Source organism: Centropristis striata, chromosome 23 (genome assembly GCF_030273125.1).
Source record: "Centropristis striata isolate RG_2023a ecotype Rhode Island chromosome 23, C.striata_1.0, whole genome shotgun sequence".
In the NCBI taxonomy this organism is placed as follows: domain Eukaryota; kingdom Metazoa; phylum Chordata; class Actinopteri; order Perciformes; family Serranidae; genus Centropristis; species Centropristis striata.
This window is the reverse complement of record NC_081539.1, coordinates 12,101,468-12,119,850: the sequence shown is the minus strand read 5'-3', so window position 1 is coordinate 12,119,850 and position 18,383 is coordinate 12,101,468. Positions and strand designations below refer to the sequence as shown.

The 18,383-nt window shown below is 42.0% G+C and overlaps 2 protein-coding genes across 3 annotated transcripts in view; one reads left to right on the top strand and one right to left on the bottom strand.

Annotated features, from left to right (window-relative positions):
• Positions 1-4,645, top strand: part of gli3 (GLI family zinc finger 3) — a 118,387-nt gene extending 113,742 nt beyond the window's left edge. Inside the window, exon 15 of the mRNA XM_059326798.1 lies at positions 414-4,645. Within this exon, the coding sequence (XP_059182781.1) occupies positions 414-2,800 (2,387 nt within the window). The 3' untranslated portion in view covers positions 2,801-4,645. The remainder of the gene's footprint in view (positions 1-413) is intronic.
• A 2,235-nt stretch (positions 4,646-6,880) lies between these two features.
• On the bottom strand, positions 6,881-17,984 carry prpf4bb (pre-mRNA processing factor 4Bb). Of its 2 annotated transcripts, none has more exons than XM_059327273.1 (16): positions 17,843-17,984; positions 16,353-16,437; positions 14,820-15,964; positions 14,120-14,293; positions 13,779-13,937; positions 12,972-13,053; positions 12,576-12,780; positions 11,344-11,417; positions 11,078-11,168; positions 10,760-10,907; positions 9,877-10,014; positions 9,612-9,765; positions 9,397-9,511; positions 9,154-9,305; positions 8,934-9,020; positions 6,881-8,107 (listed from the first exon to the last, which is right to left on the bottom strand). In XM_059327273.1, the coding sequence occupies exons 1-16, from the start codon at positions 17,899-17,901 to the stop codon at positions 7,904-7,906; spliced, it is 3,072 nt and encodes a 1,023-aa protein (XP_059183256.1). In that variant the 5' UTR covers positions 17,902-17,984; the 3' UTR covers positions 6,881-7,903. The 2 variants fall into 2 exon arrangements, with proteins under 2 accessions (XP_059183256.1, XP_059183257.1); XM_059327274.1 differs by having other exon boundaries at positions 14,820-15,961.
• Between the last annotated feature and the right edge of the window lie 399 nt (positions 17,985-18,383).

The window sequence follows — 18,383 nt, the reverse complement described above, 5'->3', positions numbered from 1 at the left end:
GTAGCCGAGTGTCCTTATTTCTGTCAAAAAGCACCTGTACACAGAATTAACACATCACCACAAATGTGTTAAAATCAGGCTTTGAGAAATAAATTATCCTGAATTCCATCTTGCCCATTTTAGCGAAAGCATTCAGGCAAAACAAATCCTTAAAATGTACTGTTCCGCTGGAAAATGGTATCAGAACCATATCGAGCTGTATATCATATCACAGCAAGTAGCATGTAACAGTGTTTCATGGCCAAAAGCTGCCTGTTTTCTGTGGAAACATCTGTTTGAGGGATCTCTCCGCACTTACACTTATTTGTCCTTTTCTCTCTCATCCTCCTGTAATCTCCCTTTTGCTAAATAATATTCTAGTTTACTGTCCAAACTTTCCTAACTCCTTTTTCTCTGTCCGTGTTTCTCCCCAGGATCCTGTCTGGGCAGGCAGTGGGGGGTGTCTGCTCCTCAGCCACCTGTTCATGCTGAGCTGGGCAGCACAGAGCTAACAGTGCTCAATTTGCTCCGAGACCGGCGTGACAGCAGCGGTAGCGCCACCAGTTCAGCCTACCTGAGCAGCAGTCGGCGCTCCTCAGGCATCTCCCCCTGCTTCTCCAGTCGACGCTCCAGCCAGGCGTCCCAGAGCGAGGGCACGACGGCAGCCGCCCACCACCGCCGCCTCCACAACCTTAGCTCCACCGACTCTTACGACCCCATCTCCACAGACGCCTCCCGCCGGTCCAGCGAGGCAAGCCAGTATGGAGGTGGGCCAGGAGGAGGGGGTGGAGGCATACTCTCAGGTGGGGGCTGTGGAGGTGTAGGAGGAGTAGGTATGGGATCAGGAGGGGGGTCACGAGGTATGCTCACTTTAACCCCAGCACAGCACTACCACCTGAAAGCCAAGTACGCAGCAGCGACTGGCGGCCCGCCTCCCACGCCGCTCCCCAACATGGAGCGCATGAGCTTGAAGACTCGAATGGCCATGATGGATGAGGGTGGTAGCAACCACTCTTTGCCGCCTTTAGTCAGGCCACATTGCTGCGGTGATGGCACCAACGGGTACACCAATGGGTATATGGGACATGCAGGTCACAGGAGGAGGGTCCTCTATCCAGGTGAGGGACCACTAAATGGCAACCGGAGGGCCAGTGACCCAGTGCGGACGCAGGCTCGTGATATTTGCAGTCTGCCTCCAGTGCAACGCTTCAACAGCCTTAACAACCTCCATCCTCTTCCACCTCTGTCTCATCAGTCTACACCTGAAACCCGCAGCTTTAGCCTACAGAACTACACGCGCTCAGAGGGCAATCTGCAGAGAGGCCTGCAGCACTCTCCGTACACTCCGAGCATCGCTGAACATGCAGCCTTAGAAGCCCTGGCCATGGAGGACGATGGGGAGGCTGGCCTGTTGCTCGGGGATGAGGATATGCTACCAGATGACCTGGTGCAGTATCTCCACTCCCAGGTTCAGGCAGATGGTGGCTCCTACATGCACATTGAGGACCAAATAGCTTCCAGCCAAAGGGAAACCTCCCACCCATCTATGGAGGAGATAGAACAGATCCAGGCTTCCGGGTTGAATATGGTCTTCCCTGGGTCCCAAAGCCTCCAGCCCCAGCAGATAGTTGAGCGGATCAGCCCGAGTAAGCTTCCCATCCAGTGGAATGAAGTGAGCTCTGGGAGTGCTGACAGGTCGCCTCAGCGGGAACAAAACCACCAGACACAGTGTGGACGGTGGTCAGGCACAGAAAATGGACCTGTATCTGCACCTTTCGGCAGGTTTGGAAACATGGTGGTTCAGCAACAAGTGCCCCTTGATTTCCAGAACAGTTGTGCCCAAGCTAATCAGTCTCAAAGTGCTTGCTGTGTCAACCCTGTGGTGAAGCTAGAGGCATCGCCTAACTCCTGCATGGAGATGAGAGGTACCGGTCACAATCCGACGAACACCTTTGGAAGGTCCAACTTCTCACAGATTATCGACGGGCCTCTTCCGCAGCAGGGCTTCAAACATCAAGCTTCCAATGGACCTCAAAAACAGAGCCACTTCCAGCAGAACCACAACAGTAGCACCTCTTGCCAGATGGGGAACAACCTAATCCTCAGCAGGACCTCTTTGGACAACCTCCCCAGCCTCTCCCAGGGAACTGCTCTCCATCACAATCGACAGGTCCATGTCCCTCGCCCACCGATCAGCGGTTACAGGAACTCGGTCAGGACCCAGCAGTACATCAATCCTGAGAACTGCGGTGAAATCCAGGCTAGCCTCAACCAGCAGCAACAACTGCAGAGAAGTGGGGACCACTGTTCCCTAGCACATCAGGTATCTGGGCTGAAACTGGAGGCCCCAGACCATGGATACTTAGAGCAGGGCTTCGATGACTGCCTCTCTTACGAACCAGCAGATCTCAAGGCCTCCTCCTTCCCTGTCTTGGAGGACCAGTGTTTGCTGGACTCCATGGCTGAGTCTGTGGGTCAAGGTGGTGGTGGCGGGAACTCGGCTGCCCTTCTCTCCCCTGGTGCAGACCAGGTGACCAGCACGGTGGATGGAAATGTGCCGGGTATATTAGATGAGGGGGTAAGTCTGGACTTTGGTGCCATGCTGGAGGATGGCTACGACCAGGGTAGCCTGGTCTCAGGGGTGTTGAGTCCCTCCATCTTCCAGGGTCTGTCCAGGACCTCATCACGCCTGACCACCCCTCGAGCATCTGCGAACTTCCACAGCGTGGCGCCTGGCCTGAACAACATGGCGATCGGAGACATGAGCTCTCTCCTCACCACATTGGCTGAGGAGAGCAAGTTCCTGGCTATCATGCAGTAGCTGCTCTCTCTCTCTCTCTCTCTACTTTCTCCTCCCTTAGGAAAAATGGAAAAAAAGGAAGAGAAAAACTCTGGTGTATGTGAAGATTAAGACCAAAGTGGCAATTATGAGAACTTTATTATGTACTTTAAGTGTTCTGGAACAGGCAGTTGCCAAAACCCATTTATTTTGTAAAAATGTCATCCCACACAGAAATGGGATGTGTCAAAATTATGTATAGATAAATAGTTATATTCCTTTTCTGGAATGTAGGCTATTTTTGGAAGCTCTTTTTCTTTGTATTTCTATGTGATGGTGAGCAAAACGTTCACTTCTTTAAAACAGTATTCTGTGTATTGTCACTGTTTTTGCTGTACACACTGTTGGTAAAAATGCATGTATTCAAGGTTAAACATGAACACTGTCTATACAAGTACATAGACTAGCCCATGTGCCAAGTATCTACCGTTCTGATCTCACAGGTACAAAGCCGCTAAATCCATTTTTGTTACAGCAGGTCAGACGTGGGTCATTCATTTAACAGGCCCTGGTGATAACTTTATATATCATAGGTTTTAATAAGTGGTGTATTTGCATTTGTTGTCATTTTGTCCGTATTTTACTTTTGTGAATCTGTAAATGTTTCAGTGCTTTTACCAAGTTTTACCATGTGGTGTTTTTCGTCAAGAGTAACTGCGGTATGGTATCGAACACATCTTCAAGGCACCATAGATAGTCGTCTCCTTGATATCTAAATGGCTTGATTTAGTTAGTCTGGTAAGGTACTCACAAGTGTATATAACAGTGTTTTTATATTCTGTTTGTGATAATCTGATTATTGACGTTGGATTGCACGGTTGTTCGGAGTTGATGTGAAAACGGACATTTTCTCCTTGATGATCAAAGGTCCCATTTGGTGCTTTATGTATGCTTACATTAATAGATATGAGTACTTCATGTTTTTAATCTGTCTTAACGACCCGCAGCGGTCCACAGCACATGAATTTCCCTCTCATGATGATAAATGCTGTAAAGTGGTGTGTTTTGTTTCATAGGAAATCATCTGTATTGTTTTCTCCAAAGCTCTTAAATTCAGAATGTGTACTGCCATCAAGTATTGCAGTGACTTTGTCAACAGTGTTAGTATTGCCTTGCAGTCTGATGTGACTGAACACAGAATATTGAGTAGTTTACCTTTTATTCAGCGTCAAAGCAATGAGGTACAAATTGTTTCGTTGTTCTTTGGTACTTTTGTCATTTTTGTAGCTGTGCATTGATGGTGTTTTTGTTTTTGTTTTTGTTTTGTTCTTCAAAGAAGTAGAAATCATTTCCTTTGAGAGAAGGAAATTACATTGAGGTATGTGCCTTATACGTATCTGCCTGTCGGTAAAGAGAAAGATCACTGCCAATCTTCCATTGTGAATTATGAAAAAAAAAGAAAAATAAACATGTAAAGTGTCTTGTGAGACCTGAAAAAAAGATAAAATGACAGAACATTTATATAAGAAAGTCTGACTATCAGAAAAGTTAAGATTTGCGAAATGCATTCTACTTTTCTTTGATTTTTTTTTTTTTTTTAAGTTTTCACATTTATTGTGCTCTTTTATATATAATGTGTAAATACAATACTCTTTCTGTAGGTTTAGCAGAGGAAATGGGGAATATCCTGGGGCCAATAAAGAATTGACTTTGAAAGCAGGGATTCCCAGGCCCTGGGTAGAGGCCAGACAGATCTGGCTCGGAGCGGAGCTTCAAGTGCCCAGCGCTGCCCCTCCGCCAGAAGAGCCACTTTGCTCTTTTATAACTGACTACAAATGTTTGTATGGTTTTAATAAAAATGAGAAAAGAAATTAAAAAGAAATTATATTTTAAGTCTCTTTTCTTCTTCATAAGCTGGTTTTGATAGTATGACATTGATTCCCAGCCAGGGGTATTTACATGGAGGTCAGCCCACTTCAGATGTTAACTAGGGGGATTGTAGAGCAGCTCAACTACATTGAAAAAATCTAATTGTGATTTGATTTAAAGAAAATAGCCACATCTTAAGTCAGCTTTAACACCTCAACACTATATATTGCAGTTATATGAGTGTGTATATATAGGCTATATATAAAAATATATTGAAAGCAAGCACATATGTTAAAACAGATAGCTAAAGTAATGGATAAATTGGTAAAAAATATCTTACAGTAATAGATAATCAGTTGAAATAATTAAAGTAACACACAGGGACAACAGATGTTTTGGCTTCACTTGTGGGGAGCTATCCTGCTGCCTTAGCAGTTAGCTAAAGGTAACAGATAAACGGTTGAAATGGCTAGCTCAAAGTAATGTTGATGGATAAATAGTTAAAATAGTTAATGTTACCTTAGAATAATAAATAACAGTTCAAATAGTTGGTTAAAAGTACTGGATAAACTTTTGAATTAGTTAGCTAAAAGGCCTAAAGTTGATGGATAAATGTATAAAATAGTTAACGTTAGCTTAAAATAATGGATGAATAGTTTAAATAGCTAATAGTACCGGATAAATGGTGGAAATAGTTAACTTAAAAGCAAAGTTGATGGATAAACAATTGCAATAATTACCAAAAAATAATTGATAAACAACTGAAATTGTTGGCTTAAAGATAGATAGTCAAAAAAAGTTAAAATAATGTATGAACAGTTTAAACAGCTAATAGTACCCGTTAAATTGTTAACTTAAAAGCAACGTTAGTTGCATTAATGACCAAAAAGTAATGGTTAAACAGTTGAAACAGTTGAGTTAGCTAAAAGGCCAAAAGTTGTTTAAAAAAAGTTTAAGCAGTGAATGTTGGATAAACAGTTTAAATATAAATGGTGGAAGTAGTTAACTTAAAAGCAAAGTTGATGGATAAACAGTTGGAATAATTACCAAAAAGTAATTGATAAACAATTGAATTTGTTTGCTTAAATATGTTGATGGGTACATGGTTAAAATAGTTAATGTTAGCTTAAAAGTATGGTTAAATGCTTAAATTGTTAACTTAAAAGTGAGGTTAGTTGCAATAATGACCCAAAGAGTAATGGTTAAACAGATGAAATAATCAGCTAAAAAGTCAAACGTTTAAAAAAATTGTTAATGTTGGATAAACAGTTTAAATAGCTAAAAGTACTGGATAATTGATGGAAATATTCATTATAAACTGCAAAACTACTTCAGTCACACACTCCCTGTATTACTATAAAACTGAAAACCTTATCAATCAATATCAAAAGAACCCTGTTATGAAACTTGATATAAAGACAGTAAATAAATATGTAGGCCAATGATACTTTACTCGTTAGTTTGGGAATATACTCCTATCATTAAAAAATGAAAGTTTTAGGATCAGTCACCATCAGTGACTTGATTCATGGAGAATATCCAGTGCTTCTGATGCCCTCTTCTGATCACTTCCAGAAATTACAGCTGCATTGTAAGTGGTGAGCTATGAAGTGTTTAAATATCATCCTCATGAATTTGATAACATTATAAATTACCTGTTTGGTTACATATTCACATCAAAAGCCCTCGTCTTCTTATGTTGAGATTAAAGCCAGTAGGTGTTAGTGTCCCTGCTCATTCACACTCACATCTTTCCCCGTGGTTATAGTACAGATGTATTTACAGCTCATCAGCTCATATCAGAAGCCCTTTTAGTGTGCTTCATGCAAGCAAAGAGCTCTTGCATCACCCCCTAACATTCCAGACGAGAAAAATGGGCATCTTTTCTAAGCAGGTCTGCCATTATGCTTTTTAGCAGCTCAACACAAGTGCAATCATGTGACGGAAATGAAGGGCACCGTTAAGACTTTCCAGTGCAGGAGATGGAGCGTGAGAGCTGTAAATTGTCCCAACTGGATACAAGATAGACCGATTTACTTTCGATGCTCCGAGGCTGCAGCAATATCCCCTTTCACCCTCTTCAGACTGCACTTAATGGGGTACACGGATAAAAATAAAAAAAAGGACCCTATCAAATCTGTGCATGACTGTTTCCTTTCCTATCCAACACTTTCATGAATTGAGCGATTGATAGACAGGATGTGCAGGACATTTATCATGCCAACATGTTAGGGATTAAATGAAGAAAGGGTGTTTGGTATACAATAGGAAACATTTTATTACTAAAAAGTTGTCTTATACTGAAGGTGCTCTTTCAGCAGCGTTTCCACAACTATTCTTTATTGAAATCACAAGATTGTTTTTTTTACCACTTAAATGGAAAAAAACAACAAATAAATCACAAATGAAATGACAGTAACTATGGACTATGTACAACAATGGGAGAGGAGGGTCACAGGTGTGGCTTCAACAGGCCCGCATTGTCGGGTGTTCTAACACACTAGGCTCATACAGGAGGCACTTGAATGTGAGAGCCTTAAGAGCCAGGACCGAGCCAGAGTGCTGGAGGGGGAGGAAGGTAAAAAACATGGAAATGTCCAGCAACAGAAAACAATGACTACCTGCTTTGAAAAAAAAATCTTGTTCAAGGAGTACATAATATGCATCTATTCCTTCAGCTCAGACCTCGAGGCCTGAAGACTTGGTTAGGGGTTGGGTGGGGGGGTTTTGCCGTCACATGTGGGACACTGATGCACATACAGAGCATTTACACAGGCCTGCACCACAGAAATCTAGAGCACAAAGGGTGCACATTCAAAAGCATGCATCGCCCCACAATGAGAATTGTGGTTAAAAAAAAAAAAGAAAAGAAAATGAAATTATGTATTTAGTCATCTGCAACTACGACAAAACTCAACTGTCTGCTGCTTGAGATTGTTAATGCAATAGACATACAGTATTTACAGGAATTATATTTTTCTTTTAAACATCTGTCACTCCAATGCCAGTTAAATAAAAAAGAGAAACGTCCATAAACTGCATTGCCGGGTATGGGAGGGGGCGGGAAGTTTACAATGATATATCGCAAAATCAATGTCTTCAAGAATGGCTACCATTTCAATGATCTATTTACAATAAAACACAATTATGTATCCATAAACAAAATAAAGTTGAGGAAGAACAAAAATCCTGTCTGTGGGTTTGCTGCTTCGCTGCAGGGTTCCTGTCAGAGCGGGTTTAGTGGTTCTGCTCTGGGAGGGTGTGGCGTTCAGGGTATCAGATCTTCTCCTGGATAAAGGGGTGCTGCAGGGCCTGGTTGATGCTGATGCGTTTGGCTGGGTCCAGCATCAGGGTGCCATCCAGCAGGTCCTTCAGCTGCATCACTTTCTTCCTCTGGTCCTCAGGCAGTCGCTGGCATCCTATCATGTCTGCCAGCAGGTCTTTGGTGGGGTTGATGGTGCTCATCACCGTCACCTTCTCCTGATGGAGCAGAGAAATGACAATGTTGAGTTGATTCAATTATTACAACTACTGCACATTTTCAGCTGTCAAATATTGATTAAATAACATTTTTATACAAATTAAGAATCATTAGGGCTGTACCAAATGTCATTTTTTGATATTCAAAGCTTCTATAGAGGTTTTTGAATAAAGGTTTGAATGTCTTTCATCATATTTTGTCGTCATCACCCATAAAACAAATGAAAAATCTCAAACAAAAACCTTTAATTTGAATAATTTAACAGATCAAATAATATTTATGGTGCTTTAAAGACTGCCCCATTCATACAGGTTCGTGCCACGCTTTCAATACATTTACACCTGGTAATAATATCAATAATATCTTCAGTGCCAATATTGACCACGATCAGATCACTCTTCAGCTCAAAGAACTGAACCTTACTCTCTTCTTAGCACACAGTTAATTTTACCAGTTTGTTTTGCTTTTTAAAGTCTAAGTGCCAACAAACAGGTTTTGAATTTTGTAAATGATCACATCTATCTTTTTTCAGTAAATTTTGACTTTCGGCCTTCACAACGTTATTGTAAATGTCTGGCTCACACAAGTCAGAAACAACCCTCCACAGTCACCACTGGGATCTAATTCTACAATAGTAGAATACTCATTTTAGCTACAACTGTGCAGAAATACCAGGTTTAAACTGGGAATGAATAGACATGCTAAAAAAAAAAAAGCAGCACAGCTTTCGAATATTGATTTCAAATTCAAATGTCAATGTTACAGCCCTAAACATCATTTTCATGTGGAGAAGATGTGCAGTAGCAGAAACAGGGAGCATCTTACCCTTTCTGTCACTTTGTCTACTTCAATGTACAGGAAGTTCAAATTCTGATCGAAGTGCTGGTCTTTGAACAAGCCTTTACGGATCATCTGAGGAAAGAAAACCATGGTATTGCATCAGCCATATTTTCTTGAACACCGCATGGAAAAGCAGCACAACTCACTTCATCTAGGAAAGGAAAACAATAACTGAAGGAACTGAAATTATATGATGCAATTTTACCTTGTTGGGCATCTTGCCCTTGAGGTCCATAGCTAGTTTGATCATGTGGTTGTTGGAAGATCCAGGGAACAGGATTTTGCCAGTGTAAAGCTCATATAAAGTGCAGCCAACGGACCACATGTCAATCCCATAGTCATACGGCTTGCCTATGACTGAGACGGAAAGAAATTGTGAGCAATGTCCAGATTTTAATGCAGTTGATTTATGGTGAGATTAGTGATTTATACAAACAATGCGACTCACTGATTTCTGGAGCTCTGTAGAATCTGCTGACCAGGTATGGTGTGATGTCGTTGTCTGCCACATGGGACGCAGAGCCAAAGTCACAAAGCTTCAAAATAGTCTTTGACTCGTTCACCTTTTCAGGACGAAATAGTACAAAAAGATTATGCCATTTTCATCATTCTAACACCCGAATTTACTTTACTTTATTTTAAAAATATTTTTTTATACCGTACCAGGATATTGTCTGGCTTGATGTCAGCGTGGAGTATGTTGCATCGTTTGAGCAGCTTAAGGGCCAAGAAGAGCTGCTGACTGTACGAACGCACAGCCTTGATGTGGAGCCCGACGTCTTTGCCGTATTTCTTCAACACCTCTCGCAAATTCATACTACGATGAGAGTACAAAAAGAAATTAGGAAGCAAGTTCATCAAATAAATGCTACAAACAGCAGTGGCTCTTTAATCATAAGAAAAGGAGTAATGTCTCTTTTTTCAGCACCTGAGAGGCTCAAACACCAGACAAAGATGCTGCTTGTGGTAAAAGTGCCTGAAGAGGCGAAGGCAGTGGAACTTGTCATCAGGATCAGCGTCATTCAGCTTCTTGAGGAATTCTAACTCTTTCAACCCGGTCTTCTGCCTGTTGTCCAAAAAAAAATCATGTTGTTCATCACCAACAACACAAATGCAATCAAACATCTATAGCAGGGGTAGGCAACCCGCGGCTCCGGAGCCACATGTGGCTCTTCAGGCCATCTGCAGTGGCTCCCTGTGGCTGTGACAAAAAAATTACATGAAATGAAGCGAATGAATGAATGAAATGAATGAATTACTTACATTTTCATTTTAATTTTCATTCATCATTGGTGTAGGCCAAAATCAATTTGTATTCTACAATTGTAAAAATGTGTAGCTTATATACAGCATTAAAAAAATGTTTCAACAACTAAAATGTGCATCATAGCTTATGAAAGTCTACAGCCTGGTGCATCAACCTCTAAATTTTTGCCAACTTCATGTTTTTTTTTGTGTTTCCCTTTTGATTCTAAATCTCCTGAGACGTTTCTTTGTTGTCCAGCCTCTCATTTGCACCCGGGTCCTCGCTGCATTCTAACTAAATCACATTAATAAATGCTCATGATGACCTATTAGTAATATTGGTAGGCTGATTAAGACTTAGCAGGCTGTTTTATCTTCATTGTAAGGCCCAAAATAAGGTTTGTGGCTCCATTCCCACATTTTTTTTGTTTTTCTGGCCAACAATGGCTCTTTTTTTGTCAGTTAAAATTGCCGATTGATCTATAGCATTGTTGTTGTTGTATCTATGCATGCCTGACATTTATGTAGAAGAATATTTTCAGTTCATAAATAGATGTAGGACTCACATGAGCTCATTGTTTCGGATGATCTTGACTGCCACCTCCTGGCCAGCCCTGGCAGTGTCTCTGGCTCTGATCACATTACTGAACACACCCTGGCCAGTGTAGCCGTAAACATCATAGCGTTTGTCGAGTGTCTCTCCAATGTTCACCCCTAAATAACACAATGCGGAAAGCTGTTAATAGCAGAAAGACTGCAGAAAAAAAGCAAACGGACAAATTAGGAAAGCACTGAGGAGCGTTTCCACTGACACAGTCCACGTCACAGGCTCGCCTCCAGACACCTGGCTGAGAACATAAACGGATCAGGGAGGCAGCACTTACGGTAGTAACCCTCAGCATCAGTCCAGTTGTCCCTGAGGTTGGGGTTTTCCTTGAAGTCCTTCCCTACACCTGCTGCTCTCATCCTGGCACTCTGAAATTACACAAAAATGAGGTCAGTGGCTCAGTGTAACCTATATTTACCTTATTCTCTGCTGAAAGAAGCCAGAGACAATTGCATGGGTACTAAAATGCAGAGAAGAATAATGCTTAGATGTGCTACAGATTTTGACATTTAATTCCCCTGAATCCCAACAGAAAACACTTACATCAAAGTCAGCAGCAAACATGTCATCTGACTCTGTAAACATGTCGGGGGCTGAAGGCTTCTTTGGGTTGGCTCCTGAGACAAACAAAACAATAAGAAAAAAGAAAAAAGCACAAGATGAGTTTCTGTTCATCCACCACGTTGTAAAACAGAATATCTGGAACATGTGTTTGATTCACATACTCTGCAGAGATCAAAACATGCTGCAGGTGGCAGAGACACCCAGGCTGGATTACAAGCCAGCAACTGAATGAACACATGACAGAAAGAAACAAAATTAAAATCCCTGCATCACACATCTCTGCATTTCTCACACAATTAAAGCCACCAAATGCCATTTTTGTTTTGTGACGACTGGCAAATCCTGGCCAGACTGTGACATCACGCCACAACAGTGTTTCAAACTGCAGGGAAGTGCAAAAATTAATGCACTTTAGTAGTTCAATTAATGTAAAGGCAGGGCAAAAAAAGGCTCCTATCCCGTTTTCACTTTAGCATTTTGAACTTTCTCCATATCTGCTGAACTGACCGTGTCTGAACTGGAAACTGCATTGTAAAAAATTGCCATTTTGCAGCCTATAAAAATCAAAGACAGAAACCTGAGAAGAGTCTATTCAAAGTGATTGCCGATTCTCTGATGGAGCTTTTAGCTTTTTCCGGTTCTGATCTCCGCGTTCACAGAAGATTGTGCTCTTTAGTGATGAAGGGGAGCAGATGCAGTGACGCGCGCCTCTTTTCTACTGCTACATTTCAAAGGTATAAGTGACGGGAGAGGCTGGAGGAAGAATAAACCGCAGTATTTGAGCTCCCCCCCTTTCTGCTACAAATAGCATATATGGAGCTACTTATGTGCTTCATCTTTCCTGTATCCATTTTAGATTTCTAGCCATGAGTGATGTCCTTTTGGCAACTAGTGTGATCATATTTCTGGCTAGCAGATGTTGAGGAACAAGTACTGATTGGTAATGGTGAGAGCGACATTATGAGCCACATGAGAGGAAGCTTTATTTCGGAGCGTGTTTAGGAAAATGATTGATGTGCGTTCCAACTTACACGTAACTCGGAACAGTGCCTGTGCATATATTGGAGAAATATTGTTGTCACAAGCCTCCATAAATATTTTTTAGAGAAAGTAATTCCATGTTGACAATTGACACAGTTAACCTGACTGTGTTGTTCATTCAGTTGGCCTTGTATGCCAACAGATAATGATTCATTTGACCAGGACATTACCGTCTTTCTCCTGGGCGATGAGGTTGTGCTTGGCTTTGATGCTGGCCTCGAAGGTGTTGAGGTTCTCGCGTTCGTACTCCTTGACATCCGCTGCTACCCGTTCCAAGATGTCATCGGGTGAGGGTGAACGGCTGCGTGTGCTGCTCTGAGGGCTGCTGGGCTCGGACACCATGTTGGTGTTGTCATCATTCACAACCTTGTATTTCTGTACAAGGGCAGGAATTGAATGAACATAAGAATACATATGAAACATAGTAAGTAATGGAGCTGTGGTAATTGTTTCCAGGTAGACAAACCACACTATAATAAGCATAACCTTTAGCTTTATCTACAATATTAGAATAATATAGTAACTAATAAAAAAGCAGGTTTGGAGGAGCAGAAGTGTAAACAGACCTGGACAATGGCCAAGCGCTGCTGGCGGCGCTGTTCAATCAGAGCTTCTTCGTCTACCTCCTCTCCATCAAAGTCCTCTAACCTGCAAATACAAACATGGGGATATGCACAACTTCCTGTTATTATCAGGGCCAATATGAGTGGATTCTAAGGTGGCTGGATATGACTCATTGCTAATTTAAATCTATTTTTAAAGCTTCAGACAGATCTTTTATAGCAGGCTGTTAAAGGTGCAGTCAGTTATTCTAATCCAACACACTATTTTTTGGCAATTTCAGCAAATATCTTCTCACAGTCCACTAGCAGCCTGTTCTGTGTGCACTGAAAAAAAAACACAGCTGTGGCTCCATAAATAGGGAAACAAACAAAGTGCCTCATATAGAATAGGCTTAGGCAGTATTTTCATTTCAAAGAAGTAAATATTCTTGCATTTGGGTGTTGATTTCAGATATTTATAATCTTCCTCCAGAATCGCAGGCTGCACCTTTAATATGATTTGATATCAAAAGCAGTTGCCCTTGAACAAGCTTAATAAAAATATTAGACAGCCATGGCACACCATTTTTAAATAAACTTATTTACAAATGACCTGCATGACACAGACTGACTATAATAATGCAGAATCAGAGAGGAAACTTTTCCATGACTTTTGCCTTGTATTTAAAATAAAAGTAGCCCATGTTGTCTTGATGTCATTTGTAAGCAATATTAAAACACCAACGTCTATATGTATAGTAGACGTCTATGATTTGCCTTTTAAGTATGATCTGCAGGGAAACAGAACGGCTAATATCTTCTTTTACTCACACTTCTTCCTCTGAGGACTCCCGTTCGACTTTCATGCCCTCTGAAAGGCTGCCCTTGAACTTGTCCTCATCTCTGCTGCGTCGTCTTCTCCTCTCCCGATCGCGGGACATTGATCGTCTGTACTGTCTGAGCCGTCCATACCTGTCCCTCTCTCCAGTCCTGCAAGTTATAGATGTCAGGGAGGGACAGTTTATTACCTCGTAAGTCATTCAACCTGAAAAATATCTTGCCACAATACTGTGAGATGCTAAATTCCAGATTCCAGTTGCAGAGAGAAACATTAACACAAGTTGAGACAGTTGTCTATATCTTAATGAAATTTGAGTAAACAGTGGCATCACCTGTGTCCCAGTGGAGACCTGCTCCGTCTGCGGGGGGAAGAGCGGGAGCGTCGTCGTGGGGATGGTGACCGCCGTCTTAGAGGTGAGCGACTCATCCTGCGGCGAGCAGCTGATCTGGGACTGTTCTCTCGTGACCAATCTCTGCCGGGCCCCAAATCTGGCCGAGGGCGCTTCCTGTAGAAACATCAGTGGAGTGGACAGACAAGCTGAAATGGACGTTCTACATTCTAGTCACTTGAATTAAAAGGAGCAGAGCCCTGAAGGACTGGGAGTAAAAGCATTAAAATACTGTACATTTTTCTATCGCTTATGAGTAATAACTTTATTAATGTCATTAACTATATGTGCTGCCTTTTCAAGGTTTAAAAGGAGAAATAAAGTTTAATGTCTTGGTTCGGACATGGGAGCCTCTCTGGTTGCTCTATCATCCTCACTACATGTGCATCTCCCCTATGCTGTTGAGTAAGTTTTAACATGATGTCCTTTTCTAACAACAATATTGGTTCATGTTTTTCTTCACAGCACAAAAGGCTCAGAAAATCTAACTCCTGAAGAAACATTCTGGTAAAAGTACTTATGGCAAATAGTTGGACGAAAATACTGACTTGTGAAGAAATCAGTCAGGCTATTGTTAATCTGTCACAGTCCATTTATATTACTATGAGAAGTTATAAAAGTAAGAACAGCTCTGTTCACCAACCTCATTGGCGAGTCCTGCCTGTCAGCATCTCTCCTCCTGGAGTCTGGTGAGCGGCTGCGGGCTCTTCTGGGCGGGGACCTTGTTCTGGATGGAGAGTTGCTCTGTTTCGATGTCCTGTCTGCGGCAGAGGCCGGGGGGTGGTGAGAATCTCTGTGGCGAGGGGAAGCACTGCGTTTCCTCAGGGGACTGTGAGGCCCTCGTCTATGAGGTGAGCGGTTCTCCTTACCCGATGAAGCATCCTTGGACGGGGATTTGGCTGGCCGCTTGTCCCTGTCGGCATCTGAGCGACTTGGTCGTTCTCGTCCGGGCGATCTGGACCTCCGGCCTGCTCTCTCCTGGTTTGGTCTGTCATCCCGTGGTGGAGAGGGACGTTTATCAGTGCGACTGCCCTTCTGCTCTCCTCTCCAGGTGGTGGGGGAGTTGGACTTCCTGGTTCTCTCCTTGGACCTATCAGTGCTATCTGAAGGCTTTCTTTCTTTCGACCTACTCCTGCCACGGCCTCTGTCTTTAACAGCTGTGTCCTTGGTGGTTTTGGTCACCTTGTCCTGTTTAGGCTCCTTGGCCTGTCCTAGCCTTTCCGCAGACTTGCTCCTACTACGGCGCTTGGCGCTGGACTTACTGCCCTCTGTTGAGTCCCGTCTAGATTTCCCACCTTTTCCCCCTCTGGGAGATATGGGTTTCCCTGAGCTACCTCTTTGACGCTGCTCTCCATTTCTCATCCTAGCTTCTCCATCTTCTTCAGATCCAGAGTTATAACCCTGAAGGATCAGGCCCATGCCTGACTGGACCTTGCCTTCCATCAACTGGCTGTCCAGCTCAGCTTTGATCATGGCCCTCTGTTTCTCCAAATCCTCCAGCAAGGCCCTGTCGTCCAGACTGGGGTTTCCAGAGGAGGGAGAGGACTCAACTTTTCTGTGGCTGGAGGAGGCAAAGAGGGCAGCACCAGAGGGGGAGGAGCCCTCTTTACGTTTGTGTTTCCTGTGTTTGTGACGATGCTTGCGTTTGCGGTCCTTGTCCTCATCAGAGGCATGCTTGTGTTTTTTGTGCTTACTACGGTGCTTGTGTTTTTTCCTCTTGTGTTTACCACTGCTAGTGTGATGTTTGGCCCCCTCTTCTGTTTTCTCGCCATTAGTCTCTGCCTCCTCCTAGAACGAGACAACATATCAGCTTGACAAGTCATTCAGATGTACGATAATTTCATTTACATTAATATATTTTGAACAGGGCTAAAATCTTTTCTCTTCAAAATGATAATGCGTATTGTATAACAACATGAAACATGATCATAGCAGCATGTATATAATTTAATTTGTGCATTTTCTTTGTATGGTTTTTAATGTTGATCTCTTTTTATGCGATTCTGATGTTGATTTAACCATTTAGAAAAAACAAACAAAGCAGTTAACCTGCTCCAAAATCTATATCCATACTACAGTTTCCATTTATTCCAACTAAATTTAAGGTAGAAAGTTTATATCAGAATCATGGCATCATACCACTATAGATTTAGGTCTTGCTGTTGTCCATCCCTACCTCTTCCTCCTCTTCTTCTTCTTCTTCAGACACGTCTCCGCTGTCCTCATTCCCACTTCTTTCATGGCTCTCCAGATCCTGCTTCCTGTTTACAAGAGAACAATCCTAAATACCGACACAATATTACACAGCGCTGCTTATATGTCCTGTCAATAATTGAGAATATTATAATGATTATATTGAACAGGATTAGCTGACAGAAGGAAATCGGAAACACTGGCCCGATATGATTGCAAATCTTTAAATGGATTAAGTAGATCAAGCGGTTGATAACGTAATTGATCCACAATAAATAAGGCTCCTAATTATACATCAAAGTTATATGGTTGATGAGAATCAGTATGGCATTTAGTTTATTGCCAAATAAGATTTTAACCAGTAATTTACCTTGATGTTTTGGTGCATGCGTATACATTTTTTATATACTATTTATACTCCAAATAAGCAGTTGTTTTATAAGGTATAAGCAATGCATTGACTTATATTGACAATAATATATTTTAGCAGCCCGAGCCTCGGAGCTTTTGCAGAAGCTTTCCATTGTTTACTCTACCCAAACACCTGTAACCATTGGCAACCAGGACACCAGTGGGTTTTGGCATCATTTAAAGCTGCGGTGAAATCAACTTTGTTCAATAAAAACACCATATTAAAAAAAAGTAAATCGATGTTTCATACAATTTTATATTGTATTTCAGCTTAAAAACACCAGAGAATATGGGGTCGTCTTCCTTAATAGGCATACTGTGCAAATATGTTGTATTGCTCGGATTATGGTTGTTAAAACAAGATGAGAATAAAGTGAAAGCAATCACCCAGAAACGTGCAAGTAAAAATCTGCAAGCACAAGTGAGTGAGTGAGTGAGTGAGTGAGTGAGTGAGTGAGTGAGTGAGTGAGTGGTTAATATGAGATAAACCCGGGTTACGTAATGCGCTGAATTTAGCTATAAACTGCAGATGCATTTAGCTTTAACATTGAGAATAGTGGCCGCAACTTTTAGGGAGAGTAGCAACAACACTCATGTGTCACCGTGTACACTTGACTCGTCCGCTCTCCCTCTGAACAGACCGCCAAGACGCTTTTCTCTCATTAGCTCAGAAATGCTAACCTTCTTAGCAAACTTAAAGCTAGTAGCTTCTAGCTATGCTAAGTTACGTTACAGGAACGGTGCTTGCGATCCAATAACAGGGTTTAACTGCATGTGGTGTGACGGCTACATATTATAGAAGTAAATACACAACAATACTGGTGTTGTACACTTTTAAATGCTACACGTTTTGCGAAACTTAATGCTATGTGAGCTAAAGAACATTAGCATGTCGGCTAATAACGTTGCTAAGTAATCTAGCTAGCCCCGGCAACAACGTGAAGCCGCTACTCTGTTAACTCCCGCAGTTATAGTGATAGTTGCAGTTCCGCTTCATTTCGGGCGGGGAATACGCTTACACCTTATTACCACTGACTCGTTATCTTAAATTAAATGACTTACACGTGTTCGTTGCCATTATTCATTATTCTGGACGCGATGTCCATCTCAATGTCGGCCATTTTCCTCAGCTGAGGGGGTCTTTCTTCTTCTTCGATTATTTTGAACACAAAAGTACAATTATATGAAAACACTTGATGTGCCCTCTCTTGGGCTGGAGGCGCGCTGCAGTCCGGACGTGTGCAGGGTGACCTCAGGTAATATGTCCTTTCTCCACCAGGGTGTGTGATTGTTTAGGGTTTCAGGTCAGCGTCAAGGTTTAACCCTTTATGTGGCACTCAATAAAATACTTAGAATTTGAAAAATCCAACCCTAAAGTGGTATAGAGGACATTTCAAGACTTTTACATTTGTGACGTTTTTTTTTAAAAATGACAACATTACACTAATATACATTACAATTTGACAAAATTATCTGCAGTAGGAGAAAAATCCACTGAAAAAGGGACACACAATACATGATTGTTGGTTGAAATTTGGATGAAGGATGTTTTATTTGATTTCATTCATTTATTTTATTTTTCAGTCAGAGATGCACTGTCAAG